This window comes from Petaurus breviceps, unplaced genomic scaffold (genome assembly GCF_028583685.1).
Source record: "Petaurus breviceps papuanus isolate PSGF00001 unplaced genomic scaffold, PetGlider_PUasm1.0 90617, whole genome shotgun sequence".
In the NCBI taxonomy this organism is placed as follows: domain Eukaryota; kingdom Metazoa; phylum Chordata; class Mammalia; order Diprotodontia; family Petauridae; genus Petaurus; species Petaurus breviceps.
The window spans coordinates 527009-539563 of record NW_027187287.1 but is presented as its reverse complement, the minus strand read 5'-3'; the positions used below and the strand labels follow the sequence as shown (position 1 = coordinate 539563).

Sequence of the window (12555 nt, the reverse complement as noted above, 5' to 3'; positions counted from 1 at the left end):
TCAGGTTCACAGCCTTGGTATCATCCTTGATAATTTATTCTTATTAACTTCTTATAGCCAGTCACCAAAGTGATTTTCCTAAAGCATGAATCTGACCCTGTCGCCTTCCTATTTAAGGAATTCCAATGGCTCCCTGTTACCTCTTGGATCAAATATAAACTTCTATTTGGCGTTTAAAGCTCTTCAAACCTTAGCCTAATCCTACCTTCACAGCTTCAGGTACATAATACTTTGCTGCCTGTGCTCTACAGTCTGGCCAAATTAGTTTTCATGTGTTCCTCATGTACATGACATGCATTCTTCAGTTTCTCTGCCTTCACTTGCCTCTGCCTGTGCCTGGAATGTACTTCCTCCTCATTGCTTCCTTTTGGAAACCTTGTTTGCTTTTGTGATTGAGTTAAGCACCATCTTCTACTTAAAGCCTTTCCTGGTCTCTCAGACTGCTAGTACTTTCCACATCCCTACCTTGTATATATGTGTTTTATATATACTAACATAGGCATCTTGTCTTCCCCCATTAAAATGTAAGGTCCTTGAGGGCACAAAGACTTTCACTTTTATTTTTGTATCCTTAGGGCCTGCCACATGTGACAAATAGTAAGCACATAGTAAATAGTTGTTGATTGAACCTATGAATATTTTATACTTGTTTTTAATTTCCTAAATGTCTCTGTCATGTACTAAAAGCTTTATAAAGATTTACTTCAGTTCCAGCTCTTTTCAGTTCTGTTTTGATGTGATGAATTAAAGATACTAAAAAAAGAATTCTCTCATTAGATGTTAAGAAATGCCCTGAGTTCAAAGACTAAAGACAAAGAAGAGGTTAGAGATGATGATGATGATGTATCTTTTCAGTACAGTGATGAACAGCTAAAGAAATCTCACCCAGGTAATCAATCTTGCCAGATAAGCTCTGGAATGACATTACTGTCCAATCTCCTACACTCTTCATCAAATTTGAAATGGTTCTGTCCTGTTTACATTTAATTTCTTCAGCATGTCTTCTTCTAGTTCTACTCCTGTTTCTTATGAAAGTAGTGAACCAGTTTTATCATCAAAGGTACTTGTTTGTTCTAGATTTTATACCCAAAGTATGTTCTTTAACTTAACTTAGAATTCCTTCTTTCCTCCCCTTAGCTAATTTCTGCCTTTAACTTTCAAAAGTTGGTTCAACTTAGTCTTGAGAAAGCCTTCCTGTATTAATTTATTCCTGTAAATTAATTTTTGATGCCATATTCCTCAATTATATGTATACTTGCGTTCCCGTTTTAGAAATTTGACTAAAAGTAGATAATCATAAAATGGATTTTTTTCCATAGGACCTGTAGTCAAGGACTACTGTTCTCTGCTTAAGGACAGACATCAAATACACACATACATATACATACATGTACACACATATACATACACGCATGTGTATATATGTATATATACGATCATTGATGTTGTAAAAGCAAACAAAGATCTTGTAATCATTTAAAACAATAAAATTATGAAATTATAAAATACGTACAAAAGTATTATACTGATGTTATGAGATCACAGTGGATCTTAAGCATACCATATGTAAGCTATAACTATACTGTATTATAAATCATCACTATAATAATATACATTAAACATTTAATTGACATCACTTCTTGCCTTCCTAGACTTTTGGGAATGATCTGTGTGCTCTGAGTCTCTTTTAAGGAAAGCTGTCAAGGGAAGTATAAACTAAGACCTTTTCTTCCCATTTCCATGTACCATGCATTAAAAGTCACTCTGGTAACCCAATCCCACTGTATTTCTATTTGAGGATTCCTTTTTAAAAATAGCTTGTTATTCCACACTTTCACCACAGGAGGGGCATGCTATTGTGAATAAATAAATAAATAAGCAAGAGTAAAGGCTTTGAAAAGCAACCTATAGGAAACTGGCATAAGGGATATAAATGTTATTTTACAAGCATTTGGACCCTTCTAGGGATATATTTTTCCTCCCTAACTAGAAAAGAAACTTCTGGAAAACCTATTGCCCATTTTTTATTTTTCTCTTTTGACTACTACACTGAGATCAAGATTCTTCACACATTAGAAACTATGTAAACAAGTATAAATGAGTACATGAAAGATTAGGGTCCAGTGTATTAATCCATTTTTCACCTTCCTTGAATAAGTGGCTTGGCATTCTAATTACACTTGGTTATAAGAGCTTATTGTACGTATCTATATTATCACAATTCTTGGTCACAGTAGGCAACCTTATATACCCCAATTCACTTCTCCATTCTTGAAGAAAATGTTTAGGTCACTTTTTTTTCATCACAGGGCCACCTATGAGAGGCAGACAGTTCCAAGTAGAGGAATTACGAAGACAAATACAGAATGAATCAGAGCTGCGACGATTCCGAGCAAAGGTAAAGGATGGCTTTAGTATTAGAGAAGAAGTTCTGACTGGTATCCTTTACTTTAGACCTATTGCATCTGACTTCTTTATACTCAAAGGTAGACAACTTAGTTATTATTTATTGATTACCTGCTGTGTACATACGGTAGCACTGTAATAAAAAATAAGTATTTGACACAACTCTTGCTTTCATGAAACTTAATAATACTAGGGGAAGTTAACACTTAAGACACATGAAATAATTAAGAGAATAATTCCTGATATATAATTGATTACAAGTGTATAGTACAAAACCTTCTGCAGTGGGAGATCAGAAAGAGATCACTGTGGACTAAGATGTCAGGAAAGTTTCATGAATGAAGTACAACTTAAACTGGGTTTTCAATTTCTGTTCAGTTCACCACACATTTATTAAATATCTTTGTTCAGCACACTATATAAGGTCCTGGGTAAAATGCAAGGTTAAGGAAAGATAGATCTTATAATCTAACAAAGAATGAATGAGGCCATTTTGAAGTAAGAAAAACATTGTATAGTGACAGATTAGACAAGAACAGAATTGACAGAAGATACAGAACTAAGGATGAGCATAGTGTGTTGGGGTAATTTTCCAAAAATAACTTATCCCACTCCATCAAAAAGATGGCACACATAGTTAAATGTATAAATGGTTTGACTGCACCCAGTGCATTTGCATTTGGAAGCAAAATTAAATAGTGGTTTGTGGAGACAAAAGAGGATATTGTTTTTGGGGCTTTGATGTGATAGGAGGGTTAAATGATACCATACTATCCAAAGATCTTGAGGACAGAAGTGACATAATGAAAGAGATATTTGAGGAAGATTAGTATTCTGTCCTTGTATATAACATGATGTTCTAAGGTTTAATAACACACAAGTTGGGAAGGTTTGGAAGATGATTTCAGGGTCTGAACTACATTAATATTATTTGTTCTCAAAGAGGACCATGACATCAGGAAGATGATGCCATGACTTGCAAGTAAATTGGATTTAAGTGAGGGAGGGTTGTCTCAGGTCACCGGCCTCACCTTCTCCTCCAGAGGGAGCCATCTTGGTCCAGTGGCAAGATACAGATTAGGATGACTAGAGATGGCCCTAGATGCAGTGGAAGACCTTGGCCTTTTTTAAGCCAAGGTCTTTCCAGGTTCTCACATTGACTGAGGCAAAGTCCATGGAGTGATTAAGGCTGGGTAAGAAATGAGCCAAAGGCCGGGGCAGAGTCAAGATGGTGGAGTAGAAACAGGACCTCCATGTAGCTCTCCCACCACCTCCAATTCATGTAAAAGGGGACTCTAAACAAACTTGGGAGCTACAGAACCCACAAAATGACACAGAGAAGCTAACCTCCCACTGAGGACAGCCCAGCAGGCTGGCAGGAATCAGCCAGCTCAGCGCTCTGGGAGCTGAGCCCAGCCCCACACTGAGGTTTTAGCCCCAGGGCGGGCCTGACCAACCACCGGCTGGAGAGACTGCAGAACACCAGCAGCTGTGGGGATCGAGAATTATCAACACAAAGATGCTAAGGACAAAGTGAGAGGTCAGTGCAGTGTGCACTTTGGGATCCAGTAGCTGGGAGTGTGTCGGCTTTTGCCCCTGGGGTGAGAAGCTGCTGAGGGCTGCAGCGCAGCTGCTGCCAAGTGGTAGCTTCAGCTCCTGGCTTGCAGAGTGTAGAGGGACCAAGCGACCAGTCTGAGCGGTAATCGCTCTTGCTTTAACCTGCTTGAATCTGGATTGCAATCTAGGGTGGAGGTTCTGGGGTGTGTCCGGCTTGCCAGAGCGTGTGGAGGCTTCAGAGACTGCACCCAACTAATGCCTCAGGCAGCTGAGAAAACCCCAGCATTTGGAAAGAAGCTCCCCTATCTGGTGGCAGACTCCTACTATGGCAAAAAGCCCAGGGGTATAGTGACTGAGTGGCGACCAGGCAAAGGAAGCAAACCAAGCAGAGCAATCCAACATTAGACTCCTATTTTGGGGACAAAAAGGATCAAATCATGGAACATGAGGAAGACAGTGAAGTCAGAACTCCTGTACCAAAGCTTCCAAGAAAAATACAAGCTGGTTATAGGCCATAGAGGACCTTAAGATGCTGATAAGAGAAATGGAGAAAAATTGGGAAGAGAAATGAGAACAATGGAAGAAAATTATGAAATGAGAGTCAACAGCCTGACTGAGGAAAATAACACCTTAAAAAACAGACTAATTCAAATGGCAAAAGAGGCTCAAAAAGGCAATGAGGAGAAGAATGCCTTAAAAAGTAAAATTTGCCTGATGGAAAAAGAATCTCAAAAGGTCACTGAAGAGAATATTTCCTTCAGAATTAGATTGGAGCAAATGGAAGCCAATGACTTTGTGAGAAATCAAGATTTTGTTAAACAGATCTAAACAAATGAAAGAATAGAAGGCAATGTGAAATATCTCATGGGAAAACCACTGACCTGGAAAATAGATCCAGGAGAGATAATTAAAAATTATTGGACTACTTGAAAGCCATGATCAAAGAAAGAACCTAGAAATTATTCTCCAAGAAATTCTCAAGGAAAACTGCCCTGATGTTTTAGAACCAGAGGCTGTAATGTAATGTAATGCCAAGGAAAGGCAACTTCCCAAGGTTCAAAATACCAGCATAGGTGCTCTCCATTTTATTCAGTGACAAACCAAGAACAGAGAAGATCAAAACATGACATCATTCAAAATACAGCATTTACTAAATGTGATTAAATAATCTCCAAGCACTACCCCACCCCAGGACCTTCCAATCATTCAATCAATTACAAAGTTCCTGGTCTAAATACTTCTCCACCCCTAGGCTATACCTTCATTTAGTCCACCACAAAGCCCCTCTTCTCAAATGGAGATTAGATTCCAAACATAAGTAAAGTACCTTCATTTGTCAATCACAGAGCACCAAAAGGTCAAAAGTTCCCCACCCCTGGATATCAATTGAATCTACCCCAGAGTTACATCAAGTTTAAACACAGCACTTTAATACCCAAATGGAGGTCTTTTCTTCATCTTGACAGGAGGCAAGTTCTCAGCAAACTTAGTTCCTGGGGAGACAAGGCTCAGCAAGGCCATAAGATACATTGCCAGTCCCTTCATCAATTCATCCTCTGTCTGTAGAACAGTCCTAGAACCCCTGAAAACATTAGCAAAACCCTCTCCCAGGATTTCTGTAAACATACAACCAGAAAATCCTTCTTCAGGGCTTCTGAACCAACAGAAAGGTTCCCAGACCCCTGCAACAACAGCACTGTCCTTCACCAGTGGACAGTATTCATTCTGTCTGCAGGACAGTCTCCAGACCCCTGCAACAACAGCACTGTCCTTCTGTGATAGTAATGGCATTTAAAGATTCCCCCTGTATTGTCTTGGTTTTCAAATTGATTGTGTTAAAACCCAGAGCTTGTTAATCCCACCTGTGGGATGGACTTGTTGATGTGAAGAGAGTGTTGAACTGGAAGGAGCTGGTGACGTAGATTTGGAGACACAAAAGAGAGGCAGAAGAACTTTTTTGGAAGCAGCACCTCGTGGAGGGAAAGAGAGAGACTGAGAAGGATTGCTGGGGCCACTTTGAATCGCCCTGGACTTTTGAGACCTGCCCCCTGAGCTGCCAAGGACTGAGGAGACATGGCTGTTTTGCTGGTACTTTGTCTGTCTGTTTTGATGTTGTTTTGCCAGATTTGTCCACTGGTGAAAGACAGTCCTGTTGTTGAAGAAGTCCTGGAACCTGGCTTTTGGCTAAGAAGCCCTGAGACTGTCCTGCAGACAGAGAGTGAATACTGTCCACTGGTGAAGGACAGTGCTGTTGTTGCAGGGGTCTGGAGACTGTCCTGCAGACAGAGTGAATACTGTCCACTGGTGAAGGACAGCGCTGTTGTTGCAGGGGTCTGGGAACCTTTCTGTTGGTTCAGAAGCCCTGAAGAAGGATTTTCTTGTTGTATGTTTACAGAAATCCTAGGAGAAGGTTTTGCTAATGTTTTCAGGGGTTCTAGGACTGTTCTACAGACAGAGGATGAATTAATGGAGGAACTGGCAATGTATCTTATGGCCTTGTTAAGGCTTGTCTCCCCAGGAACTAAGATTGCTGAGAACTTGCCTCATGTCAAGATGAAGAAAAGACCTCCATTTGAGTATTAAGTGCTGTGCTTAAACTTGATGTAACTCTGGGGTAGATTCAATTGTGATCCAGGGGTGGGGAACTTTTGACCTTTTTGTGTCCTATGGTTTGAGCAAATGAAGGTACTTTACTTATGTTTGGAAACTAATCTCCATTTGAGAAGAGGGGCTTTGTGGTGGACTAAATGAAGGTATAGCCTAGGGGTGGAGAAGTATTTAGAACAGGGACTTTGTAATTGATTGAATGATTGGAAGGTCCTGGGGTGGGGTAGTCCTTGGAGATTATTTAATCACACTTAGTAAATGCTGTATTTTGAATGATGTCATGTTTTGACCTTCTCTGTTCTTGGTTTGTCACTGAATAAAATGGAGAGCACCTATGCTGGTATTTTGAACCTTGGGAAGTTGCCTTTCCTTGGTATTACATTACACCTTCACCAGTGGACAGTATTCATTCTGTCTGCAGGACAGTCTCCAGACCCCTGCAACAACAGCACTGTCCTTCACCAGTGGACAGTATTCACTCTCTGTCTGCAGGACAGTCTCAGGGCTTCTTAGCCAAAAGCCAGGTTCCAGGACTTCTTCAACAACAGGACTGTCTTTCACCAGTGGACAAATCTGGCAAAACAACATCAAAACAGACAGACAAAGTACCAGCAAAACAGCCATGTCTCCTCAGTCCTTGGCAGCTCAGGGGGCAGGTCTCAAAAGTCCAGGGCGATTCAAAGTGGCCCCAGCAATCCTTCTCAGTCTCTCTCTCTCCCTCCACGAGGTGCTGCTTCCAAAAAAGTTCTTCTGCCTCTCTCTTGTGTCTCCAAATCTACGTCACCAGCTCCTCCCAGTTCAGGACTCTCTTTTCACATCAACAAGTCCATCCCACAGGTGGGATTAACAAGCTCTGGGTTTTAACACAATCAGTTTGAAAAACCAAGCCAATACAGGGGAATCTTTAAATACCATTACTATCACAGAGGGCAAAATAGAGGTTGAAAGAATCCACCGATCACCCCCTGAAAAAGATCCCCAAAAGAAAACTCCTAGGAATTTTATAGCCAGGTTCCAAAATTCCCATATCAAGGAGAGAATATTATAAGCAGCCAGGAAGAAACAATTTGAATATTGTGGAAACACAATCAGGATAACTCAGGATCTGGCAGCTTCTACACTGAGGGATCTAAGGGCTTGGAATGTGATATTCTGGAGGTCCAAGGAGCTCAGATTAAAACCAAGAATCACCTACTCAGCCAAACTGAGTATCATGTTTCAGGGGAAAAATATGGTCATTCAGTGGAATAGAGGACTTTGAAGCATTCTTGATGAAAAAACCAGAGTTGAATAGAAAAATTCACATTCAGATACAAGAAGAAAGAGAAGCATGAGAAGGTAAACAGGGAAAAGAAATCATAAGGAACTTATCAAAGTTGAACTGTTAACATTCCTACATGGAAGAACAATAATTGTAACTGATGAAACTTTCTCAGTATGAGGATAGTTGAAGGGAATAGAAATATATATGTCTATATCGGAGGGTATACGGGCATATGAATACATATGTAAAGGTGTGTATATATGTTTACAGGTATACATAGATATAGGGCAAAGGACCAATTGAATAGGAAGGGATGATACTTAAAAGGTGAAATCAAGAGGTGAAACAGGAATATAATGAGAGGAGATGGGGAGAGACAGAATGGGGGTAAACTTCATTTAGAAGAAGCAAGGGAAAATGGTTACAATGGAAGGGATGAATGGGAAGGCAAAAGGGAATGGGTCAACCTTATTCTCATTGAATTTGGCTCGGGGAGGGAATGACATACACACTAAATAGGGTATCTCACCCTACAAGAGAGTAGGGGGGAAGGGGATGAGAGGGGGGTATGATGGAAGGGAGGGCAGGCTGGGGGGCAGGGAAGTTGGACGCACCCACTTTTGAAAAGGGACAAGATCAAAGTAGAGAATAGAACAAGTGGGATAGGAGGGAGGGAAATATAGTCAGTCTTTTACAATATATCTACTATGTTATTGTTTTGCATTAGCTACACATGTACAACGTATACTGAATTGCTTATCTTCCCAGTAAGGATAGGTGACAAGGGAGGAAGGGATTGAACCTGGAATTCAAAGTTTTAAAATCAAATGTTTAAAAAAACCATATTATATACACTACTATTAATACTATTTCACATGTAATTGGGAAATAAGTTATACAGGCACTGGGGCATAGAGATCCACCTGCCCTACTGGAAAAGTCAAAGGGAGAAGGGGAGAAGATATGGGAGAGAGCAGATTGGAGGAGGGGATATCCTGTGGGACTGCTATTTTGGTGTGGTGGATAGGGGAAAAACACGGAGAAAATTTGTAACTAAAAATCTGGCAGAAATGCATGATGTAAATCAGAAGTTAATAAAGCATTTGAAAAATGAAAAAAAATTAAAAAAAAAAAAAGAAGAAATGAGCCAAAGACAAAAGGGAATGGGTCAACCTTATTCTCATTGAATTTGGCTTAGGGAGAGAATGACATACACACTAAATTGGGTATCTTGCCCTACAGGAGAGTAGGGGTGAAAGGGATGAAAGAGGGGATGATGTAGGGGAGGCCAATTTGGGGGGGAGGGTAGTTAGAAGCACACACTTTTGAAAAGGGACAGGATCAAAGTAGAGAATAGAACAAGTGGGAGGCGGGATAGATTGGAGGGAAATATAGTCAGTCTTTCACTATGGAAATGTTTTGTGTAACTGCACATGTACAACCTATATTGAATTGCTTGTCTTCCCAGTAAGGGTGGGTGACGAGGGATGAAGGGAAAGAATCTGGAATTCAAAGTTTCAAAATCAAATATTTAAAAAATATATTACTATTATTTTTAACGCAACTGGGAAATATACAGTCACTGGGGTATGGAGATCCATCTTGTCCTACTAGAAAGTTGGAGGGGAATGGGGGAGGATATAGGAGAGAGCAGGTTGGGGAGGGGGTATACAGTGAGATTACTGTTTTGGGGTGGTGGGTAGGGGAAAGATGGGGAGAAATTTTGTAACTCAAGATCTTGTGGAAATGAATGGTATAAAAATAAACAGAAACAGAAAAAAAATGAGCCAAAGAATGGCCCCTTTTATCTAATTTTTAAAAAAATCTATCTGAGAGGGGAAAGACCTTTAGGGTTTCTGGCCAAAACAGAAATAATTACTATTTACATTCACTCTAAGCCCAACCAATGACCACTAAGTGGTGCTTGGGCTAGGACCTATTGTTGACCAATCAATGAGAGCCAGATTGAATTGGGTTTAAGGTATGGTCTCTAAGAAAGAAATCTAGCCAGTAAACCCCAAGATATCTTGCTGGGTTTCAGCTATCAAAATTTACGTTCCTTTGGGCAGAGTGCCCACAGGTAAGGTCATGATACCCCATATGGACAGAGGGAGAGGAAGAAAGGAAAGGAAAGGTGAGAAGAGAGTAGCTGAGTTGCCCAAATGGAACTGGTCAATTGGGTCTCTGGTGGGGCAGCTTTGTTCTCAAAGAGGATAATGATTTTAGGAAGATGATACCATGACTTGGATTTAAGTGAGAGAGAACTATGCAAGTTCACTAGCCTTACTTTCTCCTCCAGAGCCATCTGGGTCCAGTGGCAAGATACAGATCAGGACAACTGGAGATGGACCCATTTAGATTAATATAGGTAAAGGAAAGAAGGAAAACTGGTTTGGAAGGGAAAAAATGGGCAGTCATTGATAGGATTGATTCATCCCTTCTTAAATTCCATTATCCAAAGATGATTCCAAAGTTTGAAAAGTAGTTGAAACGAGAAATTGGAAGAGGGCAGTGAACTTAGGAGTGATGAGTTTGGATTTTGGACAAAGTATTAAAATACAGAATACTTTAAGGACTACAGCTTAAAGAAAAGGTCAGGGTAGACATAGGTTTGGAAAGTCATCAATATAATAGATATGACATAAGTAAATACTTCCCAGAGAAAGAGGAAAAAAGCTGCCTAAGGTAAGGAAGAGGGAAGAGAAAGCAGAGCCAGTGAAGGAGCATAAAAAAGGCGAAAGAAAATGTATCATAAAAATTAAGTGATGAATGGGGGTGCACGTTAGTGTGGTTGGGAAAAACTTTGGAAGCAGACCATTTGGGAGATTTCAAGTGCTACAGAGAGGTCAGTCTCCTGAATTGAAAATAGTTGACCTGTTGAATCAGCAGAGAGGGGTGGAGGTAAATTTGATTAGATTTGGCAACAGATTGGATATAGGGTGAAAGAGAGTGAATTGAGGGTGACTTTAAGGTTGTAAGTCTGGTTAACTGGAAGGATGATAGCACCAGTGAAAGAAATAGGTAAGTTAGGAAGAAGATATAGAGCTTAGGGGCAGTTAGGTGGTGCAATGAATAGAGCACCTGCCCTGGAGTCAGGAGGACCTGAGTTCAAATGTGGCCTCAGACACTTAATACTTATTAGCCATGTGACCTTGGGGAAGTCACTTAATCCCAATCAGGAGAACCTGAGTTCACATTTGGCCTCAGACATTGTGTAACCTTGGGCAAGTCACTTGCCTTGCCTTCCCCCCTCCAATAAAAAAGATACATAGAAATAGAGCAGTGGATCAGTAGAATAGACTAGATATATGATACATTACAGTAAATGACCATAGTAATTTAATGTTTGATAAAGTTGAAGTCCAAGCTTCAGGGACAAAAACTGCTGGGGAAAACTGGAAAACAGTATGGCAGAAACTAGGTATAGACTTACACATTGTATACCCAAGTAAGGTCAAAATGGATATGTGATCTGTAGGGTGATACCATAAGCAAATTAGGAGAGCATGTAATAGTTTAGATCTATGGGAAAGGGAAGAATTTAGGACTAAACAAGATAATAGAGAGCATTATGTGAGAACTGTGCTTGCTCTAGAAAGAAAATACCCTTTGGGAAACCAGGAAAGTTCTCATTACATTTATTTTACATTCATTCTGCATGGGTAACTGCTTAATGGAGTAATGCTTGCTCAGACAAATGCAAGGCTTTTTATGCTCTGTTCCCAATTTGAATTTCCCCCACTTGCTTTCCATTAGCTAGATGCACCCTCGTGAACCACCCACTTCATGTCTTATTTGATATGTTTCTCCTCAAACAGCTCATTAAGGATACATGCAAGCTTCTGACCTTTTACTTAATCAGAAGCCTGGTTCTGCTAGATCACAGCTCTGATTAAAACCAGTTACCTCTGACTTACATCATGACAGAAAAGGAATATGAAGACTGTTGGAAGGGATAAGAGAAAACCAGGATACTGATACACTGTTGGTAGAATTGTGAACTGATCCAACCATTTTAGAAAGTAATTTGGAATTAATGCCTAAAGGGCTATCAAAACTGTTCATACCCTTTGATTCAGCAATACCAGTACTAGGTCTGTATCTCAAAGAGATCATAAAAAGGGAAGATTCTCACTATTTATACAATAACTTTTATATTTCTTTTTGTGATGGCTAAGAATTGGAAATTGAGGGGATGCTCATCAATTAGGGAATGGCCAAACAAGTTGTGATATATGATTGTAATGGAACATTATTGTGCTATGAGAAATGACGAGCAGAATAACTTCAGAAAAATCTGGAGGGACTTACATGAACTAATACAAAGTGAAGTAAGCACAACCAGGAGAATATTATATACAGTGACAGCAATATTGTACAATGAGCAACTGTGAATAATTTAGCTGTTCTCAGCAATGCAGTGATCTAAGACAATACTAAAGGATCATGATTAAAAATGCTCTCCACCTACAGAGAAAGAACTTATGTCATCTTAATAGAGACAGGGACATACTATTCCTTCTGTCCTTCCTGCTTTCTTGCTCAAAATGGACTAATATGGAAATGTTTTACATGATTGCACATGTATAACCTATATCAGATTGCTTACCATCTCAGGGAGGGAGGGAGGAATAGAATTTGAAACTCAAAATTTTTAAGAAACACAATGAATGTTTTAAAAAAGGAAGAAAAGGTCATACAAAAAATTCTTTGCATTTCTT

At 39.8% G+C, this 12555-nt stretch overlaps 1 protein-coding gene across 4 annotated transcripts in view; it reads left to right on the top strand.

Annotated features, from left to right (window-relative positions):
* The window catches only part of CEP95 (centrosomal protein 95), a 54661-nt gene that overhangs the window by 26766 nt on the left and 15340 nt on the right, over nt 1-12555 (top strand). For all 4 annotated transcript variants that reach the window (XM_069063956.1, XM_069063954.1, XM_069063955.1 and 1 more), the window contains 2 exons: nt 778-889; nt 2310-2398. In XM_069063956.1, the coding sequence (XP_068920057.1) occupies nt 778-889; nt 2310-2398 (201 nt within the window). The remainder of the gene's footprint in view (nt 1-777; nt 890-2309; nt 2399-12555) is intronic.